General features: G+C 44.5%; 1 protein-coding gene across 1 annotated transcript; it reads left to right on the top strand.

Moving 5' to 3' along the window:
* The first annotated feature begins 1581 nt into the window (after positions 1 to 1581).
* On the top strand, positions 1582 to 22786 carry CCNH (cyclin H). The gene is made up of 9 exons (XM_038765709.1): positions 1582 to 1812; positions 7132 to 7254; positions 10561 to 10634; positions 10729 to 10939; positions 11638 to 11801; positions 16116 to 16186; positions 18469 to 18580; positions 20786 to 20846; positions 22582 to 22786. The coding sequence occupies exons 1-9, from the start codon at positions 1696 to 1698 to the stop codon at positions 22618 to 22620; spliced, it is 972 nt and encodes a 323-aa protein (XP_038621637.1). The 5' UTR covers positions 1582 to 1695; the 3' UTR covers positions 22621 to 22786.
* The last annotated feature ends 3406 nt before the right edge of the window (positions 22787 to 26192 follow it).

The following is a 26192-nucleotide window of genomic DNA, read 5'->3' as shown; positions in this document are numbered from 1 at the left end:
TAGTAGCTACTGTAGACAGTAAGTGCTCAATAAATACGATTGAATGAATGAATGAAAGAGAGGGGAGGGGCCCGGTTGCCTTGGTGACGCCCCGCTTCCCCTCTAGTAGCTACTGTAGACAGTAAGCGCTCAATAAATACGATCGAATGAAAGAGAGGGGAGGGAGTCGGTTGCCATGGTGACGCCCCGCTTCCCCTGTAGTAGCTACTGTAGACAGTAAGCGCTCAATAAATACGATCGAATGAAAGAGAGGGGAGGGAGTCGGTTGCCCTGGTGACGCCCCGCTTCCCCTCTAGTAGCTACTGTAGACAGTAAGCGCTCAGTAAATACGATCGAATGAATGACAGAGAGGGGGAGGGAGCCGGTTGCCCTGGTGACGCCCTGCTTCCCCTCTAGTAGCTACTGTAGACAGTAAGCGCTCAATAAATACGATTGAATGAATGAATGACAGAGAGGGGATGGAGCCGGTTGCCCTGGTGACGCCCCGCTTCCCCTCTAGTAGCTACTGTAGACAGTAAGTGCTCAATAAATACGATTGAATGAATGACAGAGAGGGGAGGGGGCCGGTTGCCATGGTGACGCCCTGCATTCCCTCTAGTAGCTACTGTAGACAGTAAGTGCTCAATAAATACGATTGAATGAATGAATGACAGAGAGGGGAGGGGGCCGGTTGCCCTGGTGACGCCCCGCTTCCCCTCTAGTAGCTACTGTAGACAGTAAGCGCTCAATAAATACGATCGAATGAAAGAGAGGGGAGGGAGTCGGTTGCCATGGTGACGCCCCGCTTCCCCTGTAGTAGCTACTGTAGACAGTAAGCGCTCAATAAATACGATCGAATGAAAGAGAGGGGAGGGAGTCGGTTGCCCTGGTGACGCCCCGCTTCTCCTGTAGTAGCTACTGTAGACAGTAAGCGCTCAATAAATACGATTGAATGAATGACAGAGAGGGGGAGGGAGCCGGTTGCCATGGTGACGCCCCGCTTCCCCTCTAGTGGCTACTGTAGACAGTAAGCGCTCAGTAAATACGATCGAATGAATGACAGAGAGGGGCAGGGGGCCGGTTGCCATGGTGACGCCCCGCTTCCCATCTAGTAGCTACTGTAGACAGTAAGCGCTCAATAAATGCGATTGAATGAATGACAGAGAGGGGAGGGGGCCGGTTGCCCTGGTGACGCCCCGCTTCCCCTGGAGTAGCTACTGTAGACAGTAAGTGCTCAATAAATACGATTGAATGAATGAATGAATGAAAGAGAGGGGAGGGAGCCGGTTGCCATGGTGACGCCCCGCTTCCCCTGGAGTAGCTACTGTAGACAGTAAGCGCTCAATAAATACGATTGAATGAATGAATGAATGAATGACAGAGAGGGGAGGGGGCCGGTTGCCATGGTGACGCCCCGCTTCCCCTCTAGTAGCCTGCCTGGCCGCGGCCCTCTGGGCGGGCTGGCTGTGCGCAGACGCACTTGGAGCAGGCGCCGGAGCGCATGACGTCAGGACGTTCTGTCACCGCCCCCCTGCGTGACGTCACGCCTATGTGCGTCACCGCGTCGGCCGGCGGAGCGGGAGCGCGAGGTCCCTGAGGTAACCGTCGGCGTCTTCCCGGTTCCTCAGGCGGCCCGGATCCGGTTGGGACCGGCTGGGACCGGAACGGGCCGGAACGCGGCGCCTCATCCCGTCCCGTGAGCGGTCCGTCGGAGGGATGTACCACAGCAGCAGCCAGAAGCGGCACTGGACGTTCTCCAGCGAGGAGCATCCGGGCCGCCTCCGGGCCGACGCCAACCGAAAATTCAAGTGCAAAGTGGTCGCCAACGGGAAGGTAGGGAGCCCGGGACCCGCCACCGCTCATTCATTCACACAGTCAGTCGTTCAACCCCCCCCCCCAACCATTCATTCACTCACACAGTCATTCATTCATTCAACCGCCAATCATTCAGTCATTCATTCAACCCGCCGCCACTCACTCATTTAGTCATTCATTCACTCAACCCCCCACCATTCATTCGTTTAATAATGATAATAATAATAATAATAATGGCATCTATTGAGCGCTTACTACGTGCAAAGCACTGTTCTAAGCGCTGAATGAATTTAGACATTCATTCATTCAGCCCCCAACTATTCGTTCATTCAGTCATTCACTCAACCCGTCCACCATTCATTCATTCAGACAGTCATTCATTCATTCAGCCCCCCACCATTCATTCGTTTAGTAATGATAATAATAATAATAATGGCATTTATTGAGCGCTTACTACGTGCAAAGCACTGTTCTAAGCGCTGAATGAATTTAGACATTCATTCAGCCATTCACTCAACCCGTCCACCATTCATTCAGACAGTCATTCATTCAACCCCCCACCATTCATTCGTTTAATAATGATAATAATAATAAAGGCATTTATTGAGCGCTTACTACGTGCAAAGCACTGTTCTAAGCACTGAATGAATTTAGACATTCATTCATTCAGCCCCCAACTATTCGTTCATTCAGTCATTCACTCAACCCGTCCACCATTCATTCATTGACAGTCATTCATTCATTCAACCCCCCACCATTCATTCGTTTAATAATGATAATAATAATAAAGGCATTTATTGAGCGCTTACTACGTGCAAAGCACTGTTCTAAGCACTGAATGAATTTAGACATTCATTCATTCAGCCCCCAACTATTCGTTCATTCAGTCATTCACTCAACCCGTCCACCATTCATTCATTCAGACAGTCATTCATTCATTCAACCCCCCACCATTCATTCGTTTAATAATGATAATAATAATAATAATGGCATTTATTGAGCGCTTACTACGTGCAAAGCACTGTTCTAAGCGCTGAATGAATTTAGACATTCATTCATTCAACCCCCAACTATTCGTTCATTCAGTCATTCACTCAACCCGCCCACCATTCATTCATTCAGAGTCATTCATTCATTCAACCCCCCCACCATTCATTCGTTTAGACAGTCATTTAGACAGAATGACACTCATTCATTCATTCAACCCCCAACCATTCATTTAGACAGTCTTGCAGTCATTCAACCCCCAATGATTCATTCAGTCATCCAGCCATTCATTCATTCCCCAACCATTCACTCATTTAGATATTCAGTCATTTATTCAACCCCCCAACCATTCATTCATTTAGACAGTCATTCATTTATTCAAGCCCCCCAGCCATGTGAGCCCGCTGTTGGGTAGGGACCGTCTCTATATGTTGCCTACTTGGACTTCCCAAGCGCTTAGTACAGTACTCTGCACACAGTAAGCGCTCAATAAATACGAATGAATTAATGAATGAATTCAGAGTCATTCAGTCACTCAACCCGTAACCATCCATTCATTCATTCAGTCAGTCATTCATTTATTCAATCAATCAATCAATCGGTCGTATTTATTGAGCGCATACTGTGTGCAGAGCACTGTACTAAGCGCTTGGGAAGTACAAGTTGGCAGCATATAGAGACAGTCCCTACCCAACAGTGGGCTCACAGTCTAAAAGGGGGAGACAGAGAACAAAACCAAACATACTAACGAAATAAAATAAATAGAATAGATATGTACAAGTAAAATAAATAAATAAAGTAATATGTACAAACATATATGCAGGTGCTGTGGGGAAGGGAAAGAGGTAAGATGGGGGGGACCATTCATTCATTCAATCGTGTTTATTGACTGCTTACTGTGTGCCGAGCACTGTGCTAAGCGCTTGGGCAGTACAAGTCGGCAACATATAGAGATGGTTCCTGCGCTTACTATGTGCAGGGCACTGTACTCAGCGCTTGGGAAGCAGCAGCGTGGCCTAGTGGAAAGAGCCCGGGCTTGGAAGTCAGAGATCATGGGTTCTAATCCCACCTCCGCCACTTAGCTGTGTGACCTTGGGCAAGTCACTTCACTCTCCGGGCCTCAGTCCCCTCATCTGTAAACTAGGAGTGAAGATTGTGAGCCCCACTTGGGACAACCTGATCACATTGTGTCCACCCCAGCGCTTAGAACAGTGCTTGGCACATAGCGCTTAACAAATGCCATCAACTTCATCACAAATGGGCAACACAGAGATTGATTCAGTCGCGTTTCTCGAGCCCCGAGCCCACCCTCCTTTCATTCATTCATTCAATCATATTTATTGAGCACTCACTGTGTGCAGAGCGCTGTACAAAGCGCTTGGGAAGTACAAGTCGGCAACATATAGAGACGGTCCCTACCCAACAATGGGCTCACAGTCTGGAAAGGGGAGACAGACAACAAAACAGAACATGTAGACAGGTGTCAATACCGTCAGAATAAATAGAATTATAGCTATATGCACATAGCGTGACTCAGTGGAAAGAGCCTGGGCTTGGGAGTCAGAGGTCCTGGGTTCTAATCCCGGCTCTGCCACTTGTCAGCTGTGTGACTTCGGGCGAGTCATTTCACTTCTCTGGGCCCCAGTTACCTCATCTGTAAAATGAGGATGGAGACTGTGAGCCCCACGTGGGACAACCTAATTACCTTGTATCCCCCCCCATTGCTTAGGACTGTGCTTGGCACATAGCGCTCAACAAATGCCATCATTATCATTAATAGAATAAATAGAGTAATAAATATGTACAAATATCCACCAGTGCTGTGGGGCGGGGAAGGGGGTAGGGCAGAGGGAGGAAGGGGGCGGTGGGGAACAGAGGAGAAGTGGGGGCAGGGACCCGGACCCCCTCCAGGGATCCGGCCGGAATTGATGAACCTCTTACTATGTACTAAGCACTGTACTAAGCGCTGGGGTAGATAGACAAACTTAGTGGCTAGAGCATGGGCTGGGGCGTCAGAAGGTCATGGGTTCTAATCCCACTCCCACTACTGATGATGATGATGTTTAAGCGCTTACTATGTGCCAAGCACTGTTCTAAGTTTTGGGGGAGATACAAGGAGATAGGTTGTCCCATCTGGGGCTCACAGTCTTTATCCCCATCTTACGGATGAGGGAACTGAGGCCCAGAGAAGCGACTTTCCCAAAGTCACCCAGCTGACAAGTGGCAGGGTTGGGATAAGAACCCACGAAATCTGACTCCTGAGCCTGGGCTCTTTCCACCAAGCCATGCTGCTGCTTCTGATCTGTGTGACCGTGGGCAAGTCATTTCACTTCTCTGTGCCTCAGTTCCCTCCTCTGTAAAATGAGGACTGAGAGCCCCATGGGGACATGGACTGTGTCCAGCCTGATTTTCTTGTGGCCACCCAAGCGCTTAGTACAGTGCCTGGGACATGGTAAACACTTAACAGATACCTTAATGAATATTATTATTGTTGCACCAAGTGGAACTCACAGTCTAAGTATGAGAGAGAGAACAGGCCTGTATTTTCCCAAGTGCTCAGTGCAATGTTCTGCACACAGCCAATGCCCAATAAATGCAATTGATTGATTGATTGGTCTGTGTGCCTGTAGATTGGAGCAGGGCCCAGTCTGTCATTTCTCAGTGACATTTCTCAGTTTGAGGCCTGTCCGTCGCCTTGGTGACCGACTGATGCTTCAACATGTCTGGGGGGACAGCATCCCTTGGACAGTCCACACTCGCTCCTCCCTTCCCCTAATTCCCTAGGAATTGAGGTTTGAAAGGCCTAACTCTTCGGAGGTCCGGGCTATTTTATGGTGTCTGTTAAAGAGCCTCTTGTGGGCAGGGATTGTCTCTCTTCATTGCTGTATTGTACTTTCCAAGCGCTTAGTACAGTGCTTTGCAAACAGTAGGCGCTCAATAAATACGATTGATTGAATGAATGACCTACTTACTCGGAGCACTGGGTTAGATGTGAGCCGATCATCCCCATCTGGGGCTCACGGTCTACAATCAGAGGGAGAACAGGTATTTAATCTCCAGTTTACAGCCCCTCTTTAGACTATAAACTCCCTCTAGACTGGTAGTTGAATTTGGGCAGGGAAGATGTCTGCCAATTATGTCATACTGTGCTCTCCCAAGTGCTTAGTACAGTGCTCTGCACACAGTAAGTGCTCAGTAAATACAACTGATTGATTTACAAATGAGATCGAGGCACAGAGAGGTTAAGTGATGTACCCAAGTCCACACAACAGATAAGTGATGGAGTCAGGATTAGAACCCAGGAACCCTGACTTCCAGGCACAGGCTCTTTCCACTAGAAAATGCTGTTGGATGTAAAAATTAAAGGCAGGTAATAGAGCCTTCTTGGAAAATCAGCTGTTTTTTAGTCTCTTTTTAGCTCCTTGCCTTTCACTACTTCAAGACCTCTTGCTCTTCCCATCTATCCTCTCAGTTCTTGACCCCAGATTTAAGGCTGAAGGCTCCTTCCCCAAAAACCATTGTGTCACTGGACCTGATCAAAAACACACTTGCTTCCTTCCTTGCTTTAATCAGGGCACAGCTTTTGACTAGAAACACACCGTAATCAATCAGTAGTATTTTGTGAGCTCTTATTGTGCACAGAGCACTGTACTACGTGCTTGGAAAAGTACAACACCACAGTCGGTAGACACGATCCGTGCCTACACCCCATCTAGGTTGTTGGCCACATTATTTTTCTCATATTAGAAACTGTCAGTTCATGATAAAAAGCCTCCTATATGATAATGTTATGCATTTCTCCCTTCTCTGTCTGGACACGTCAGAGTTGTGAGCACCATAAAATAAAAGTCACAAAGACTGTTCCGAGCCTCCTGTTTTTATCAGATGGAGCAAGAGGAAACAAAAGTGGCATGTGGCTAGGATGACTTTATTGCTGTGAAAGAATTTGGAAAATCAGTTAATCCTAGTTTGTGAAACCTGTTTTTGACCCTTCCCCCTCTTTATGTACTCTGTAATTTTGCCCAGTTGAGTAGCAGGCAGGGCCCGTAACACATATAAATATGACTTGAGTTAGGTACGAGAAAAAAAAAAAAAAAAGATGGCAAGCACCTTTTATTAACATGCATTTTTGACAGGTCACAATGAATTGTGCTAACTGGATTTTAGGTAATGTATATAGTTGATGTTCTTACCCTTCAAAAAGCAAAAAATCTGAAAACACTCAATTCCCTGTGCATCCACACTATTGAGCTTTTCAAAATGGTATTTAAACTAAACAGAAATCTTACCTCAATCTTTAGATTTATGCACCTAATGGAAATATTTTGATTACTTTGTATTTTTTTGAAGGTTCTGCCTAATGATCCAATCTTCCTGGAACCTCATGAAGAACTTACACTCTGCAAGTACTATGAAAAGAGACTATTGGATTTCTGTTCAGTGTTTAAGCCGGCCATGCCAAAATCTGTTGTGGTGAGTTGTGAACAGTGTTTTGAGACAGAGTACTTTTCACCCCTGTCCTCCCCTTTCCATCTTGTGCAAACAACACCTGAGAGTATTATTTATTCCATCACTTCCAGGAAGCCCTTTGTTATTGGAAGATGAGACAATTACAACCTTAAATGATAACTGGGCAGTTCCCTCTATTACCCTTTCAGTTCCCTTAAAGCATGCAAGGTTTTAATCTAATTCAGTTGTCCAATGATAGTTGGCTATGTTTTTTAAATGCTTGTCAGTGCTAAATTTCTCAAAAGATGATATTCTTATTTAACTCAGTTCACCGTACCATGCACATATTTTTGGTGATGGCGAATTAAAGTAATTTCCATTTGTATTTTTACAGATAAGTATTAGGGAATTGAACTTCCTACAGGACAAAGGGATTTTGAAGATGGGAAGCGTCAGATACAGAGGGGTAGGATGAGAACAACGAGAGAGACTAGCTGGAGGTATGACGACTTGGTTGGTGTTAGGGGAGCGAGGTGCGCATGTGGGCCAGGCAGCAGCAGAAGAGCAGTGAGGATAGGTAGGATGGAGAACAGCTGAAGGAGTGCCTTAAAGTCAGTGCTTGATGCAGAAATATATGGGCAGCTGTTTGAGGGTCTTGCCCGTAGTGGATCAAGAAGAGAATTATGGAGAGTAAATAAAGTAGAGCCAAGGAAAAGCCTCATGTTGAAAGAAGCAAAGTTTAAGGGGACGGGCAGCAAGTAAATTTCTTTTCATCAGAACATCCCTGGAGTGTTCCTTAGTTTTCTAACTGTTGCTAGGTGCTCTCCTTTGGTTGCAAAATCTGATGAATTTGATTTTCTTCTAGGCTTCTTTATAGCCTCTTACGGCTATCAAAATCTTTAAAGGGAAGTATATAGTTAAGAAAGGCAGAGAATTTGTGGTAAATATTTCTTTCCTGGACCTGTCCCACCGTGCCCTCACTAACTCAAAGAATTCTCTGTTTTCACAGTTTGATTTTGCTTCAGCTTTTTCAAATGAAGCAGCAGTTGTAGTGTCTGTGGGGTGGGAGAAGAAGAAAATTCGTTTTGATGCCCAAGTCTATTAAGTGTTGGCAGTGAGACTCTTTATGGTGGTTGTCTGCATTCCAAAGAATATATGCTAAGGTTGTCGGGCCCTAGGCTAAATCTCAAAATTGATTGTTTTTTGGTTCCAGTCTTTCTTGGAAAGTGGTGTACAAAGGGTTTGGGATTCTTTTAAAAAGTTGGTTTAGAGTGAATGTAGTTTTCTCTCCCCGCCTCCCCCTGAAATCCGCCCCCACCATCCCCCTCTAAAAGTGATTTTAGTTCCTCAGTTTTGTCTGCTTGGTTTTACCCAATGGATTATCAGATAATACTTTGATTAGTTTTCCCTTTAGCAATTACTAAACATAAATTCATTCAATCGTATTTGAGCGCTTACTGTGTGCAGAGCACTGTACTGAGCACTTGGGAAGTGCAAGTCGGCAACATATAGAGACGGTCCCTACCCAACAGCGGGCTCACAGTCTAGAAGGGGGGCTTTGACGCCAAGTGCAATTAGTCTTTTCCTGCGGATAGACAATACAGTACAGGGACTGCCAGTTTCTTTTTGCAGAAGAACCAAAGTGAAACCTTCAAGTGTTCTGTGCACAAAGAGCCATGCAAATTATGGCTCTCTTCACATGACATGTGACATCACTGCATCACGCAATGTATGGCACAATGTGATGACATCATTGCACTGTGTGGTTGCTTCATAGCAAAAGCTGTGGCTGCCATTGGAGACTGAAATGCAGAGAGAAAAAGAGGGAAGCGTGGGGTGGGAGGAGGTGATTGAAGAAAAGACAGGAAAAGAGATGGGAAAGGAGGGAGAGGGGATAAGAGGGGACAGAGAATGAAGTAGGAGAACAGAGCAGCTTCCAGACAGAGTAGCACTGTCCCGGTTCCCCGGAGGTCCCAGAGAAAGAGGTCTAGATCCTTGGTCCTCTGGTCGGGGGAGAGGATTGGCGGTGCCTACCCATCCATCAAAGAGCTCTGAGGGGGCTTTCCATGATTGTAAGGCTGCTGTTTGCTGATTTCAGTGCAAAACCCCAAACCCATGTAGAGGAGAGGTCTGTGTATTTGTTCATTGGTTGTTAAGCCTGATTGGTGATTGGGATGCACCTAATCTGGTCATTTTATATCTTGAATACTGCCTGAATCATCTCTGCCACCAAGCCATCTGACATGACAATTTAAAGTCAAGTTTCTCTCCCAAACATTCTGTTATAAAATAATAATATTTTTCAAGTGTCTACAATATGTATAGGACACACTGTACTAAATGCTGAGAAGGAAACAGACTTCAGTGCAAACTCCCTGGCCCACAAGGGGCTCAGAGTCTAAATCAAGGAGATCGGGGACATACGGAACACACAAGCGAGTTTACCCAGTTCAGAAATAACAATAGTAAACATGACTGTCTGGAGGATCTCTCTCTTATTCCACTACTCGAGGCAAGACTGGGCTGAGTGAAAGTGTCACTCATCCCAATTTTTCAGTGTTTTTCAAGGAGGCTCCTGCTCATTTTTCTGTGTCAGTTGTATTGATTGAGCGCTTTCCATGTGCAGAGCACTGTACTAAGTGCCTGGGAGAGTCTAAAGGGAGGAGGATGGTGGCCCCAGCCATCTGGCTCTCCCCTGGGAACCTCAGAGCCCCCGTGGTCGCTCTGAGCTGGATGGCCCCACTTGTTGACTGGCACTTTGCATGGCTCAGTGGAAAGAGCCCGGGCTTCGGAGTCAGAGGTCATGGGTTCAAATCCCGGCTCTGCCACATGTCAGCTGTGTGACTTTGGGCAAGTCATTTTACTTCTCTGGGCCTCAGTTACCTCATCTGTAAAATGGGGATTAAGACTGTGAGCCCCCCGTGGGACAACCTGATCATCTTGTAACCTCCCCAGCACTTAGAACAGTGCTTTGCACATAGTAAGCACTTAATAAATGCTATCATTATTCTGCGCTTAGAACAGTGCTTTGCACATAGTAAGCGCTTAACAAATGCCATCATTATTATTATTATTATTGTAGGGGCCAGGCGTGGGCCGATCTTCTCTGCAGTAACGGGTGGGAGAATGGGGCCTACTGTGGGCCTAAAGCGCCCACCAGGAATTAAGATACATCTTACTGTTTGCCCAATGTCGAAAAGAGATTAATGCTCTGCAGTTCCTATACAGGCTGATTCTTGTGTGAGGCAAAGCCACGTTGCTTTCAGTGGGTCATTTGTACAAGCCTCGGTGTGTGTGAGAATGTATTTTAATTTCTTTCCTCTAATTTAGGGTACTGCCTGTATGTACTTCAAGCGTTTCTACCTCAATAACTCTGTGATGGAATATCACCCCCGGATAATCATGTAAGTAATACGGAAAAGTGAAATCGGCTTTTAAGTTCTTATTTTGGTACAGCCCCCGACTTAAATGTTTATTGCTATTATCTGTATTTTATAGGTTAACGTGTGCGTTTTTGGCATGTAAAGTAGATGAGTTCAATGTATCCAGTGTCCAGTTTGTTGGAAATGTTCGGGATAGTCCTTTTGGACAAGAGAAGGCCCTTGAACAAATATTGGAATATGAACTTCTACTTATTCAGCAATTGAATTTCCATCTTATTGTACACAACCCTTTTAGACCATTCGAAGGCTTCCTGATTGATTTAAAGGTAACGACACATTTGCAGTTTATAAGCAGTGTATTCCTCTTTACTGTGGCACTAAAAAATATGTGAGTTCCTTTTTGATTTACTGAATTCTGCAAAAGCTTTTTTTCCTCTCTGGCTCATTGGAGAAGTGCTCTGCACACAGTAAGCGCTCAATAAATACAATTGAATGAAAACTGGCATTGTTAAAATTTCCAGTCAACTAAGAGTAAATGCTCCTAAAGGAGGGAGTAGGCAGCCTGGCATAAGCCATCCAGGGGGCTAGTGAGAGTTTTATCCTTAGATCTTACATTATATTACATAATCCTGCTAGCCTGAGGAAGGGTAAGGTGTTGGAGCTCACCGAAATGGAGCCAGGCTTTAGGTCAGCCCCTGATGGAGCCCAGGGCAATTGAGACAGTCCAGCAGCTGTTGATGATGTTAGGACTGCTTACTCTGTGCAGAGCATTCTTGGGAAAGTACAGTAGTGTAAGTAGACATGTCCCTGTCCTCAGGGAGCTTATGCAAGCAAATTAAATGGTTTATATTTAACTATGTTCTGATTTAACTTAAGGGAAATGAATTAGAGTCTGGTAAAACTGACCATCCAGTTACCTTAAGGATTTAAGTGTTTATTTGGTACACTTTTAGATTCCTATTTCAAAAGTGGTGTTAAGTTAAATAGCAGCAAAGATAACTATTTCTTTTTTTTCCTCCCCCAGACCCGCTATCCACTTTTGGAAAACCCTGAGATCTTGAGGAAAGCAGCTGATGATTTTCTTAATAGAGTTGCCTTGACAGATGCTTACCTTCTATTTACACCTTCCCAGATTGCCCTCACAGCCATATTATCTAGTGCCTCCAGGGCTGGAGTTACAATGGAAAGGTCAGCCTTCAATCATTTAATTTACCACTTGATTGAGTTCATGTTTTTGTGTTAAGTGCTGTTTCAGATGCAGCTGCTGAAGTTTCAAGCCACCTGGAGCTTGAGAGATTTCATTCCAGGGCTGTGAACTCTGAAATGGAATACTGCTGGAGAGAATGGAATCTCCTAGATTAATAGGATAAGTAACATATGTCCAGTTGGATGTACTGAAGCAAGAGGATAGAATAAGGCCTAAGGTCTCTTCCCACTTAAAATATAAACACCTCTCTCTATTTTTCATGGCTTAGGGAAGGCATAGTAGAGTATTTTAACAGCTTTAACACCTGCTAAAAATTAAGACCAATTTGAATTTTGAGTTCTTTAATTTTAGATTTCTAGTTTACCGTCCGCTTTTCTTTTCTCTCTCCTTTTTAACATTGTTCTTAGAAGGAATCTGGGGGGAAGAAAGAGGCGGGAAAACTTAGCTTGTTGACTAGCCTTAAAAAGGTGGGATTAGGGAGGTATTGTTTTTCTGGATTTCATTCCTTCAGGCTCTGCATCTCCCACAAAATGTACCTCACCAGGCCAATGTTAGATATTACATTATTGCTATCAGAGTCTTGAGAGAAAATTTCCAGTAGTCCATGACATTGGATGCTTACACAGATAGGAAGACTAGAATATTCTACACTTAATGAAATATTTGAAAGAAAGATTAAAAAGAAAATATATTTCCTTGCTATTTTCCATGATCCCCTCTACCTAGAACTTTTTTCCATTTTAATTTCCTTGCTGCTTTCCATGATCCCCTCTACCTAGAACATTTTTTGTTTCCCATTTTCATTGCTGCCCTCCAAGATAGGTGATCATGGTCTTGGCCTCTTTCTCCCTTAGCTAGATACAGCCAGCAGAAGTTGGTTTTAAGTGGGATTCAAAGATAAAAAGATATCTTTGCCCGTTTTAAAAAAAAGAAAGCACTTCAATCAATAGCATTACCAAGTATTATTGGTTTTACCATCACAATATCTCTAGAGTCTGCCCCTTCCTCTCCATCCAAACTGCTACTTCACTGATCCAAGCTGTGAGCATATCTTGCCTTAACTACTGCGTCTCAGCCTTTTCACTGACCTTTTGGTCTCCTGTCTCTCTCCTATCCAATCCATCCTTCAATCTGCTGCCCTGATCATTTCTCTAAAGAAAATCACTCAGCCCACATCTCCCCATGCTTTAGAACCTCTAATGGTTACCCGTCCATCTTCACATTAAATAGAAACTCCTCACCTCCTCTATTTGCTGACCTTTTGGCATCTCCTATGCACTTAGTTTGGTAATGCTGTAGCATTTTGATTTTCATCCCATTCCCACAGCATTTATGAACATACATGTATCTAATTTAGTTTGATGCCTTTCTCCCCATGTGGGCTTATAAGCTCCCTGTGGGCAGGAATTGTCTAACTCCTCTAGTGTCCTCTCCCAAGTGCTTAGTATAATGCTCTGCACATTGCAAGAACCCCCCAAAAAATCATTCATTAATTGGATAAACATTAAACAGATATTCATGTTCTGCCCTGAAGATTACCAAACTTGAGATTTGTTAGAGGGATAGAAAATACCAGAGGTGATAAACATCTGTTGAAATTCTGACCCTATAAATACTTCAAAAGTCAAATTTAGTGATGGTCACTTGACTTACTCTTACTGTCACAGATGCTTGATTGGTTAGAGAGGAACGCTTTTTAAGGTAATTAGAATAAAAATGATCCGATGATGAAGATGTATTAGTGGGATCTGGAAATAGATGCATTCCAGATGATGAGAATTCTGAGTTTCTCAATTACTAAAGATACCACTAGAGGTTGGGCATTTTAAGAAGAGCATTAACTCTTCAGATCAAACTATAGGTGCTTCTGTGTGGGCACAATAATGTGCCCTAAATGCATTTGTTTAAAGAGAAAGTGTGCTTACCCGGGTGCCTCCAAGAGGGTTCCTTGAGACTCATTGTTTTTCACCAGTACCTTTTTCACTTTTCCGTAAAATCATTCATTAAAAGGTTTTTAAGCACTTGGGCAAGTACAGTGGATTAAGATATGATCCCTACTCATTTAAGGGGTTTACAGTCTAGGTGGGAGGCAGACACTATTTAAATACAGACAGGAGGAAGAAGGCAAAGGCAGTACGCATATTTGAATTAGTCCTTAAGTGATAGTCAAGGGAAAATATAGAAGGTCTATGGTGAGTACAGAAATTCCTAGTTGTTGCAGAAGTGCTAAGGAAATAGTTGGGATGTAACCTGGGAGGATGAGAAATTATTAGGGGCAGGCCTCCTGGATAAGAGCTTTGGAGATGGGGGAAGTCGTGGTCTTGTGGGTTTGGAGGGGGGAGCGAGTTACAGGTAGGAGGGTGGCCGTGAGCAAGTGGAGGTAGGATTGATGAGAATAAGTCAGGAAATAGATGACCTTGGGGGGAACAAAGTGATCTGTGGTGATGTGGGAACAGAGAGTGGATAAGTGAGAGGGAAGAGCTTAAGGAGTTCTGCTTGGTGTTGAGGAATGAGTAACCTTTGGAGGTTTCTGAGGATTGCAAATGGAGATACTTGCAGAGCTGTGTTTTAGAAAAGTGGTCCAGGCAGCGGAGTGAAGTAAGAAAAGGAGGGGGAAAGTGTGGTGGCTAGGAGACCGACCAGTGAGGAAGTGGATGAAGTTGTCAAGCAAGGATTTTACAGACACCTAAAGCAGTGTGGTGGCCGTTTGGATATTAATCCCAGCACTTATTCAATCGTAATGAGCACTTGTAGTGTACAGAGCACTGTACTAAGCGCTTGGGAGAGTACAATACAACAATAGAGACACATTCCCTACCCACTTCTCTTATCCTGCCTTGACTACTGCATCAGTCTCCTTGCTGCTTCCTGTCTCACCACACCTGAAGTCCACGTTTAACTCTGCAGCCCAGATCATTTTTCTAAAAATAGAAGTTGTCTTTTTCCCCACTCCTCAAAAAAACCCTGCGGCGATTGCCCTTCCACCTCCTCAGACAGAAACTTCTTATCATGGGCTCTAAGGCACTCAGTCACCTTGTCCCCTCCTACCTACCTCAGAGATTTTCCTACAATTCAACACGTTCACTTTGCTCCACTGACGCCAACCTCCTAACTGTACCTCAATCTCTACTTGCCGCTGACCTCTTGCCCTCACCCTGCCTCTGACTTGAAACTCCCTCCCCCTCCACATAGAACAGACCATCACTCTCCACACTTTCAAAGCCCTATTAAAATTGCATCTTCTCCAAAAGCCCTTCCCTGACTAAACCCTCATTTCCCCTACACCCTCTCCCTCCTGCATCACCCTTGCACATGGATTTCTACCTCTTATTCACCCCACCCTCAGCCCCACTGTCGCGAGCACCCCTTTTCCCCCATGCCAGCTAATACCAACCAGGACCTTCCTGGATCCAGGGAGCCTCACTGACCACCAAGGTTACCATGGAAAGTTTTTTTTAGTTTTTCCAGCATGCAAGGGAGGGACACATACACCATACACACACACTCACTCCACCACCAAGGGTCCAGTACCGATTTTCTGGTCAACGGAGCCCATCTGCTGCTTCTTTCTGCTTCCAAGAGCTGCTCTCGGCATGCTTGCTTCTCTTCTGTGTGAGCGCCTTTTATGTGTCTTAGGCTTTGCAGCTGGGGGCTCCACTCAACAGTCATTGATTGGTCCAGGCCTGGGTAGAACAGGGAGCGAAGGCCTCACCTCCTTCCATGCTCCACCCCCACAGGCCAGCAATCACCTGTCCCAGGTAAAGCCCATCAGTGCTTTCATGAGTCACTTCCTTGTCGTTGTTCACGGCATCCCATACAGTCACGAGTAAGGCAGCTTAATGTGGGCTCACCATACCCCCTGCCCTTATGTACAAATCTGAAATGTATTTTAATGTTTCTCTCCCCCTTTATCCTGTAAACTCTTTTTGGTCAGGGAGCCCATCTACCAACTCCGTTGTATTATACTCTGATCCTAGAAATACTGCAAGGGGAAACCATAGGGTTTAGTGGCAGACTGAATATGGGGGGCGGTGAAGTGCCGCTGCTTTGACTGGAAAAAGGAAGAACCCTGAAAAACAGTTCCTATTTGAGAATATGGGAACTGTAGATTTAATGCTAGGTTACAGATTTTGTCATTTAACACAAAGATTAAAATGAAAATAATTTGCCCTTGCCATCTCCGATGGACTACCTAGATGAATTAGTCGTCCATCAGTCTATTTCCATTTCACAGTGTGGAGGGGCGGGGGATAAACACCGTCTTGGAATTTCACACGTTCGTTTTCATTTTTCAGTTATTTGTCAGAAAGCCTCATGCTCAAAGAAAATAGAACATGTATGTCACAGTTACTGGATGTAGTGAAATGTAAGTACATCATATGTGCTGATGTCACGGTAATGCAGTATAGTACACTGTTGATCTCTAGAGTTGTCTAAAATCATGAACGTAATCTTTTTCTTGCATATGTGTTTCTTTCAGTTTTAGGCAGGGGTATAGGTTAGGTTGATGCTTCCTTTTTACTTCTCAAGTATAGAGGGGTCCCTGTTTATGGCTCTGGTGCCCTGGATTTAACAGAAATTTCACGGCAGCATGTCCAATAACGTGCACTGAAACTATGACCCGTCAGATTATTGGGGCACAGTGAAGGAGCTCTCAAGAGCCACTAAACGAAGAAATCCTGGTGAACACAAATGGAGCCCTGGCATAAAATAGCCATCAGTGCTGCTGAGAGGACCTCTGTTATAAATGCCCTGTTCTCTTTAAATTGGAACATCAGTTTTGTTCCAGAGACAAGCTTTAAGTGTTAATTTGGTCTACTGTTAGTTGATCAGTGCCAGGGCTTTTGTGTTTACCGTTCTAATTCAGCTGCACAACGTGGGCCACTAGAGGGATCATTTCCAAAGCCATCTGAGATTCTAACTAACAGGTTTGGTTTTCTCGAAAGACAAAAGAGACCTCCCCCAACCTGGATCAATCAATCAATCAATCAATCGTATTTATTGATCTTCATCCACGGCTACCTTTTTCATATCAAAAAACGAGTCATCCGATTTTTTTTTCTTGGATAAATGCAAACTAACCGAGGAAATGATTTTCCTAACATCCCACAAAGCTTACAGATGTGGTACAACTAGATATTCTGCATTTTTCTTTGATCATTTGACCCCCACATAGCCAAGCCTCTCCTCGCCCCCAGCACATACACACATACACACATGCGCCCCACACAACTCCCCCTTGCCAAGCCTGGCCCCAACTAGACACCTCCCCGGGCCCACACACAGCCACCCTGCTCCGTGGGACCACCCCCTCACCCCAGACCCAGCATTCATTCGATCGTATTTATTGAGCGCTTACTATGTGCACAGCACCGTACTAAATGCTTGGGAAGTACAAGTCGGCAACATCTAGAGACAGTCCCTGCCCGACAGCGGGCTCACAGTCCAGCAGCGTGGCTCAGTGGAAAGAGCACGGGCTTTGGAGTCAGAGGTCCTGGGTTCACACTGTCAGCTGTGTGACTTTGGTCAAGTCACTTCACTTCTCTGGGCCTCAGTTCCCTCATCTGGAAAATGGGGATTAAGACTGAGCTCCCTGGGGGACAACCTGATCACCTTGTAACCTCCCCAGCGCTTAGAACAGTGCTTTGCACATAGTAAGCGCTTACCAAATACCATCATCATCGTTATTATTAAAGAAATGGGACAACAGCAAAGTATAATTCTTTGACAACCTGGATTTTTCAATTCTTGAACAGTTTAAACGCTTGTCTTATATTAACATAAATTCCTTGCTATTAAATTAAGAACTTAAAGATTGGTATGTACTACCCTCAGACAAAGCTTTTCAAACATAGGCTGATTGAAGAATACCTTTTTATTTGTTTTGTAATGGGTTCCTAATTTCGTTGTAGAAAAACAAATGCTGTGCAGAACTGAGTAGAATTTCATATCTGGAAAAAGAATGTTTGAAGTACTTGATTTGTTGATTTGGCCGCTGTTGCCTTAATGTAGATTAGACATGTCCTTTTTGCTGGATTCACATACTTAAAAATCCATTATTTTAGATAGTTGTATTTATTGAGCGCTTAGTACAGTGCTGTGCACACAGTAAGCACTCAATAAATACGATTGATTGTACCAAGTGTCTGCAGATTTTGGTTGGTTGCTGCCTTAAATAAATTTTCTTCATTCATTCATTGTCATATTTATTGAGCGCTTACTGGGTGCTAGGCACTGTACTAAGTGCTTGGGAAGTACAGTTCAGCAACAGAGACAACCCCTGCCCACAACGGGATCCCAGTCTATAAGAATACATCCCCAGTACACACTTACGAGCATCTGCTAAAATAATATATTCAGTAAATATATGAAAGATCATTTGGGTAGTAAACACAAAGCTGTGGTTGCTGCTGTCATTTACTCTATTCAGCCATGTTAAATAGGGGCTTGAGTATTTTCCCTTGAGATACTTGCAGTAATAATATTTGTATTTTAATCTAATACCATTGATAATTTCCTGGAGCCTTTCATGAAATGCTTCTTTCAGTAAGATTTCAGTGACTGACAAATTAAGTAAGGGATTGACTTGTGTCTTGTGGAAAAGGGCTCGCCTCTGTTTGACTTGAATGCTTTCATTCACGTTTACAGGCATGAAAAACCTAGTGAAGAAATACGAGCCTCCCAAACCAGAAGAAGTTGCTGTTCTAAAACAGAAGTTAGAGAGATGCCATAGCGCGGAACTTGCTACTAACGTGAACGTGTAAGTAGATATCATGTTAACCGCCCTTCTATTTATCCTCCAACCTAGATTGGAAAGAACTGCCATTTCAGAACATCCAGATAATGTAGGTTAAAACATTTTTTTCTAATAATAATGGCATTTGTTAAGCGCTTACTATGTGCAAAGCACTGTTAACGTCATATATTGGGATACTTGTAAGTGTTCTCTGCACATAGTAAGCGCTCAATAAATGCGATTGATGATGATCTTGTCTGAGTGAAGTAGCAGTGCAAATTCCCACACTGGGATGAAAGGTCTTTGTGGCAGGCGTCTAATTGCTTTCCTTCTTAGGAGGAAGTTTTTTAGGTGGAATATCTGGTGGGATTCTTCTCGAATGGGCATCCCTGGTGATAATGGGGAATAGCCACTGTTTTCTTGGACTTCCTCGCATCGCATATACATTATATGTATATATGTTTGTACATTTTTTTTTACTCTAATTTATTTCTACATATCTATTCTATTTTATTTTGTTAGTATGTTTGGTTTTGTTCTCTGTCTCCCCCTTTTAGACTGTGAGCCCACTGTTGGGTAGGGACTGTCTCTATATGTTGCTAATTTGTACTTCCCAAGCGCTTAGTACAGTGCTCTGCACGTAGTAAGTGCTCAATAAATACGATTGATGATGATTGATGATGATCCTCTTGTGAAGGTGTGTTCCAGGCCCTAGAGGGGCAGCTGCTCCATCTGTGGCAATTCCATCAAGCCAAGTGGACTCTGAACCCTCTTTGAGTGTGAAAGAATAGCCCATGTGGGTGGGATGAAGGAAAACAATGAAAGAGGTCGGAGATGTTATGAATGTTCTTTAGCCCTATTATCTAGGTGTCATTTCTGGAAATTATTTCAGTTGAGAGCGGTCTGTTGTGAATTTTCACTGGGGAATCAAAACATGGCTTCACATTGTCAAAGGCTTAACTAAGTACCGGGATTGTCAGCGTGAGATTAATTGCAGGTTGTGGTTTAATGTATGAGCCACGGCTGCTGTCGGGTTTAAAGTAGGGCAGCGTTGGTTGCCTTATTCCAGATCTAATAATCTTATCTCTGGTCAACTGCTGTTGACTTTTTAAAGTTGCTTTGTTAGGGGAGGTCACTTGGAATCTAGATTCTTGTCCCTGCCATATAACCTTGGACAAGTAATAATAATAATGGCATTTATTAAGCGCTTGCTATGTGCAAAGCACTGTTCTAAGCGCTGGGGAGGTTACCAGGTGATGAGGTTGTCCCACCGGGGGCTCACAGTCTTAATCCCCATTTTACAAATGGGGTAACTGAGGCACAGAGAAGTGAAGTGACTTGCCCAGAGTCACACAGCTGACAAGCGGCGGAGCAGGGATTTGAACCCATGACCTCTGACTCCCAAGCCCGGGCTCTAACCGCTCAGTGCCTCAGTTTCCGTTCTGTAAAATGGACATATGTTCCCTACTCTCCGTTTCTTAGCTTATGAACTTTTTGTGATTGCTCTATACCTAACCCAGAGTTTAGCAGAGTGCAGTGGTACATAGTAACTGCTTAATAAATACCGCAGGTTTAGTCACGCAGTCGCATTTATTGAACGCTTAGCTGGGTGCAGAGTACTTTGCTTGTACAGTGTAACAGAGTTGATGGATACATTTTTTGCCTACAGCAAACTTATAAGTATTGTAGATTCTGAGTAGAGTCTGTCCCCAGAGCTTTGGGGACGTTACGGGGGGTCAAGCGGAAAAAAACTTGTTATTGTATTTGAAGATATTGAATTTTTAAAACTTTCAACTTAATTGGAATTTGTAGATTTTAGTGATAGTAGAGGAAGGATTGCAGAGAAAGGGTATTAGCGGGAAAGAAATTCAGTGTAAAAATTGGGCGTGATGGTGTAAATAAATCAAGGGAGAAAGGTACTGCGAAAGTTTTTAAAGCATTTATAATAGTAATTATTGAATGTAAGTGCTATGTGCAAATACTCTACTAAGCGCTAGGTAGGTATACGATAATCAGGTTGTAAATAATCCCTGTCCCATGTGGGGCTCACAGTTCCATATGGAACTTTAAGAGGGAGAACAAGTATGAATCCCCACTTTCCAGATGAGGAAAGAGGCGAATTGTGTAATCTCAAAAAAAGTTCTGTGGTTGGTTGTCCATTTCTTTGTCGCCTTTACAAATGCAGAAGATGTAAAACTGGTACATTTGCGCATTCTTTCTTGGTTTTAGAAAGAAAAGAAAAGGCTATGAAGATGATGAGTATGTCTCAAAGAAGCCAAAACTGGAGGAGGTGAGACTATTTTACGAACAAATACAGCCACCTTTTCCTTCTCTGTGGACTCGGCCGTAAAGTGGCTGAGGTCAATCTTTCCCTGTGCTTGTTTGTTCCTCATTTGGGTTCCCAACATTTTTGTTGTGCCTTGACGCAGTAAGCTGTGAGGGGAGGAGGGGGAGAAGTTTGGAAGGCAGTATCTCAGCGAGGTCTGCAGAACTGGGGCCCAGGCTGGCGCTCTAAGAGGCGATGGATGCTACTTTTACCATTCCCCTTTCCTACGTAAGCCCATTTCCTTTGGAGTAGGAGAGCAGTTAATTCATTGTGAACAGGCTGCAGACCCAACACCTTACCTGGCCTTTCCCAACTCCCCTCTTCCTTTCATGGGGCCTGAGAGCCCCGAATGTCTAAGGGCGGAAGCTCCCCTGATCCTTTTCCCTCCAACCCCGGCATTCTAGGCTGGGGTGTAACCACTTCAGGATGATGTTGAATGTTTCTTTAATTCAGACTGTTCCTGCTGATGATCGCCAATCAATCAATCAATCAATCATATTTATTGAGCGCTTACTATGTGCAGAGCACTGTACTAAGCGCTTGGGAAGTACAAATTGGCAACATATAGAGACAGTCCCTACCCAACATTGGGCTCACAGTCTAAAAGGGGGAGACAGAGGAAAAAAACAAAAAACAAAACCAAACATACTAACAAAATAAAATAAATAGAATAGATATGTACAAGTAAAATAAATAAATAAATAGAGTAATAAATATGTACAAACATATATACAGGCGCTGTGGGGAAGGGAAGGAGGTAAGAGGGAAGGAGGGAAGGAGGGAAGATTGTCCCGCACGGGTTGATATAGTAATTCGTTCCTCAATGCTCAAAACCTATTCTCAGCTTAAATAGAAGTCCAAAAAACATTTCCAGCAGAGTTCCCTCCGTTTAGGAGCTGTTGCGGTACTGATATCCAGCCCAGTCACCCCCCCCCAAACCCGGCAAATGAGCCCCTGTACCAGTAGCCAGGGAGGAGGTGCCATCCACTCTTCTAAGTTTCCTTAATAGCCACCTGTAGCATGCTTTAATTGGCTCCATGAAAATGGAATTGAGCAGAAGAGCAGTAAATGAAGTGCTCGTGAAAGAACTTCCCGTAACAGATAACGTAACATAAAAAAAAAATCCAGTTCTAAAAAAATTGGTCCAGTCAAGCTGTTTTAAATACACGTATTTAACTTTATGACCATCGTTTTCGACATTTACCCGAGACTAGCTGGCTCACCTATAAGTGTCTTATATTTTGTGTCTCTGAACTGGAAGCAGAAACTTGGCAACTTGCTTTGAGGTCGTATGTGTTGGTGCAGGGAGGGCACAGTGAGATGGTTTAAGGTGCATGCTCTAATTGGTGATCCTTCTTGTCAAAGAAATCAGCTGCCATTATTACGTCCTGGGCACGCCTTCTGGGTGAATAGTTACGTTTAAGGCTGCTGACCCAGGTTACCTAATCTCCATGATTAAATGAGGGACAGAGAAAGGGGGTCTGAAGATCATGGTTTGAGTTTTCGGTAGCAGTTCCGGAAAGTAGCGTAGTTCCAGTAAGGGAAAGTACAGTGCTAAGTTTCTGAGCAAATACTGGCACATCCCTAGTCATTAAGAAGGATGAGAAAGAGGGTGATGAGTAGTGGTGTGACCCATATGATGACATATTCTAGCCATAGTTATACCACATTTTTTGTTCTTTTTTTTTAATCCTCCCAGGAAGAATGGACGGATGATGATCTGGTGGATTCTCTGTAATTGCTGGTGGATACATTTTTTCGCAAGTATTTTCTGGCACCGTCCTGTCCTCCTACAGGCATCTCTTACTGATCCCATCTACTAGGCAGATGTGACTGTCTCTTTGGCTCTGCTGGAACTTCACATGGGATGATTTTATTTATTAAATTTTTTTCCATTAAATTGATTTTGCTTCATCACCCTTTTCTTTCATAAAGGAAGGTAAGATTCACCAGTGAGTATGTGTTCCTGAAAAGGAGCCACCCCTCTGTGGATGGGTGAGCCACGTTGGCCTGTCCTCAACAGCACTGCTTCAGCCTTTGCTTTACCTGAATGCCTTTAGGAAGTTTTCCCTACCCTCTTGGCTTTCCGCTTCCGGATTTCAGTTCTGCGGGCAGCAGTTGTTGCTCATTTTCCTTGGGTGGCCCAGCTTTGGTTTTGAACGTGGGAGACCGTTCCACAGCTTCATTGGCCAAGGTCTCATCTTGCCGTTGGATATTGAGTATGGCCCATAAATGATAATAATGATGGCATTTATTAAGCACTTACTATGTGCAAAGCGCTGGAACTGCTCAGGGTCCGAAGACTGCTGACTGTCGGTTTAGGCGACAGCCCGATACCATAGCCTTGGTGGCAATCTCCCAAAGAAGGTGCTGGACTTCTCTTCACCTTTTTACACTTTCTGTTTTTTTCTACGATATCCATCAAGCACTTATGTGCCAGGCATGGTACTAAGTGCTGGCGTAGATACCAGTGACTCCGCCACTTGTCAGCTGTGTGACTTTGGGCAAGTCAGCTTCTCTGGGCCTCAGTGCCCTCATCTGTAAAATGGGGATTAAGATTGTGAGCCCCATGTGGGACAACCTGATCACCTTGTAACCTCCCCAGCATTTAAAACAGTGCTTTGCACATAGTAAGCGCTTAACAAATACCATCATCATCATTATTATTATAATACCAACTCATCAGTTTGGACACAGCCTGTGTCCCACAGGGGGCTCAGGGCCTTAATCCCCATTTTACAGATGAAGTAACGGGCACAGAGAAGCTAAGTGACTTGCCCAGGGTCACACCTTGTAACCTCCCCAGCGTTTAAAACAGTGCTTTGCACATAGTAAGCACTTAAATACCATCGTCATCATTATTATTATTATACCAACTCATCAGTTTGGACACAGTCTGTGTCCCACAGGGGGCTCACGGCCTTAATCCCCATTTTACAGATGAAGTAACAGGCACAGAGAAGCTAAGTGACTTGCCCAGGGTCACACAGCAGACAAGCGGTGGAGCTCAGACTGCTAGAACCCAGGTCCTTGTGACTCAGGCCTGTGCTCTGTCCACTGGGCCACACTGCTTCTCACCCGCATCCAGATCTGTTGGTGCATCCTTCCACACGGGCCCACCACGCACTCCAGCTTCTCTCCATTGGTGATAGGGGTGGAATCAGGCAGGGCGCCCTGAGCTCAGACCCGGCCAGCCACGACGCCATCAAAATAATACTGTAGACGGTTTAAAGTGGATTGAAGTGACTGAAAATAGGCACAGGGTAGGGACTGTCTCTACGTGTTGCCAATTTGTACTTCCCAAGCGCTTAGTACAGTGCTCTGCACATAGTAAGCGCTCAATAAATGCGATTGATGATGGTGATATATGTAATCTATCTTGGGAAGGGAGAACCCACTATGTACTGTATTCCAGAGTGGCTACATCTCAACTGCAATCGACAGACTTAATTTATAGATTGCTCGCCTCTAAGAAAAATCCTATTTTTCAGGGTGAGAAATCACATGGAATTAAGGCAAAGCAGGGATTTCCACTATAAAAGCTACAGGGGCATTTTCTATTCCTTCTCATCTGAAACCGCAGGTACTTTTCTCAGCCCTGGGTTACATTATAAAAAGAAGCGATATTTACAGCAGAGGCAGATCCCTTAAGTCGGAGCCTCAGTACTAAACTTGGGTGATTATAAAATAGGTTCTCCCCAGTTTCCTTCAACGAATGGAGGTGTTTTACACAAACCATCTTAGTGAGTTTCGGGAAAAATGGGCAGCCTTGAGAGTTGGACCCTTAGGGCTAATCCTTTTGGTCGAGGCTGCTCCGAGTCTACCCTACCTTCTGTAGGGTGTGATGTTAGCGCCAACGGATACGACCAGCGGATATCGTAGTTTGAGCTACAAGCAGACTCGGGACGAAGCTGCCATGGACCATCACCTTCACTGTCGTCGGGCTGGAGCCTCTCGGCTAGTCGCGGTTGGCGACGGCATTTCGGGATTTTTCCATCCTGGATAGCACTCACGGGGTGCTAGGCAAGCCGGCAAATTCACGGTCCTGACAAGACCAAGAGGGATTGGGCAGGAATCGGGCTCAACTAGGATAAACACTTACTAATCCCCCTTTTGCTTAGGTTGAAAAGGAGTCTGAACAAGAGCCAAAAAAGTAACGAGTAACGCCTGGGAAGATGTTTCAAACTGGCCCCATTTGTTAACAAGAAACCACGTGAACATTATTGGCATCTAGATCAGTACGGTTCATTCAGTTGTATGGGCGCTCACTGTGTGCAAAGCACTGTACTAAGTGCTTGGGCGAGTAATCTCTATCGTAGGTTCAAAATCAAACGTCTAAATACCTATGTTTTTCCTTTCAAATGTTCATTTACTCCTGTAACATTTTTAGGAGAGGGTTCCAACTCACTGGATGCCTGCAACCCTCATCAGCTGGCAAAGGCTGCCGTCCACGACTCCGGTCGGACACAGCGGTGCTGTCCCTTGGCCAGCTAATCCAGCGCCCGGCAGCAGGGATGGTACGTTACGTAGATCAGACATGGAAAAGAAGACGAGCCTTGTTAAGTATGCACGGGGGCTCCTCCGAGAGGTGGCCGGCACAATTAATTACTAACTGTATTCGAAGTTTCCCAAATCTACATTAGACTGTGCGTATAGGAGCGCGCGGGGTCTCCTCTGAGAGGTGGCCGGCACAATTAAGTACTAACTGTATTCGAAGTTTCCCAAATCTACATTAGACTGCGAGCCCGTTGTTGGGTAGGGACCGTCTCTATATGTTGCTGACTTGCCCTACCCAAGCGCTTAGTACAGTGCTCTGCATCATCATCATCAATTGTATTTATTGAGCGCTTACTGTGTGCAGAGCACTGTACTAAGTGCTTGGAAAGTACAAATTGGCAACATATAGAGACAGGCCCTACCTAACAATGAACGAATCCTATGCCCCGCTCTATTTTTTTTCCTACAAGACATCTTTCATTTTATTACTCTGCACACAGTAAGCGCTCAATAAATACGATTGATGATGATGATTACTTCGAATTAGAGAAAAGCACATTGTGTGAGGGCAGGGGTCAAATGGTAAAAAATCAACTAATTCACCTGTTCATAATGTTCCTGCTTGATTGGGGGCAAGCCCGAGACAAGGTTCAAAACTCGTGGCTAAGGTTTGGCGGTGCTGCTGCGACCATTCATTCATTCATTCGATCGTATTTATTGAGCGCTTACTGTGTGCAGAGCACTGTACTAAGCGCTTGGGAAGCCCAAGTTGGCAACATATAGAGCCGGTCCCTACCCAACAGCGGGCTTACA

The sequence above is a fragment of the Tachyglossus aculeatus genome, chromosome 23 (assembly GCF_015852505.1).
Source record: "Tachyglossus aculeatus isolate mTacAcu1 chromosome 23, mTacAcu1.pri, whole genome shotgun sequence".
NCBI lineage: Eukaryota > Metazoa > Chordata > Mammalia > Monotremata > Tachyglossidae > Tachyglossus > Tachyglossus aculeatus.
This window is presented reverse-complemented; position numbering and strand designations above follow the sequence as displayed.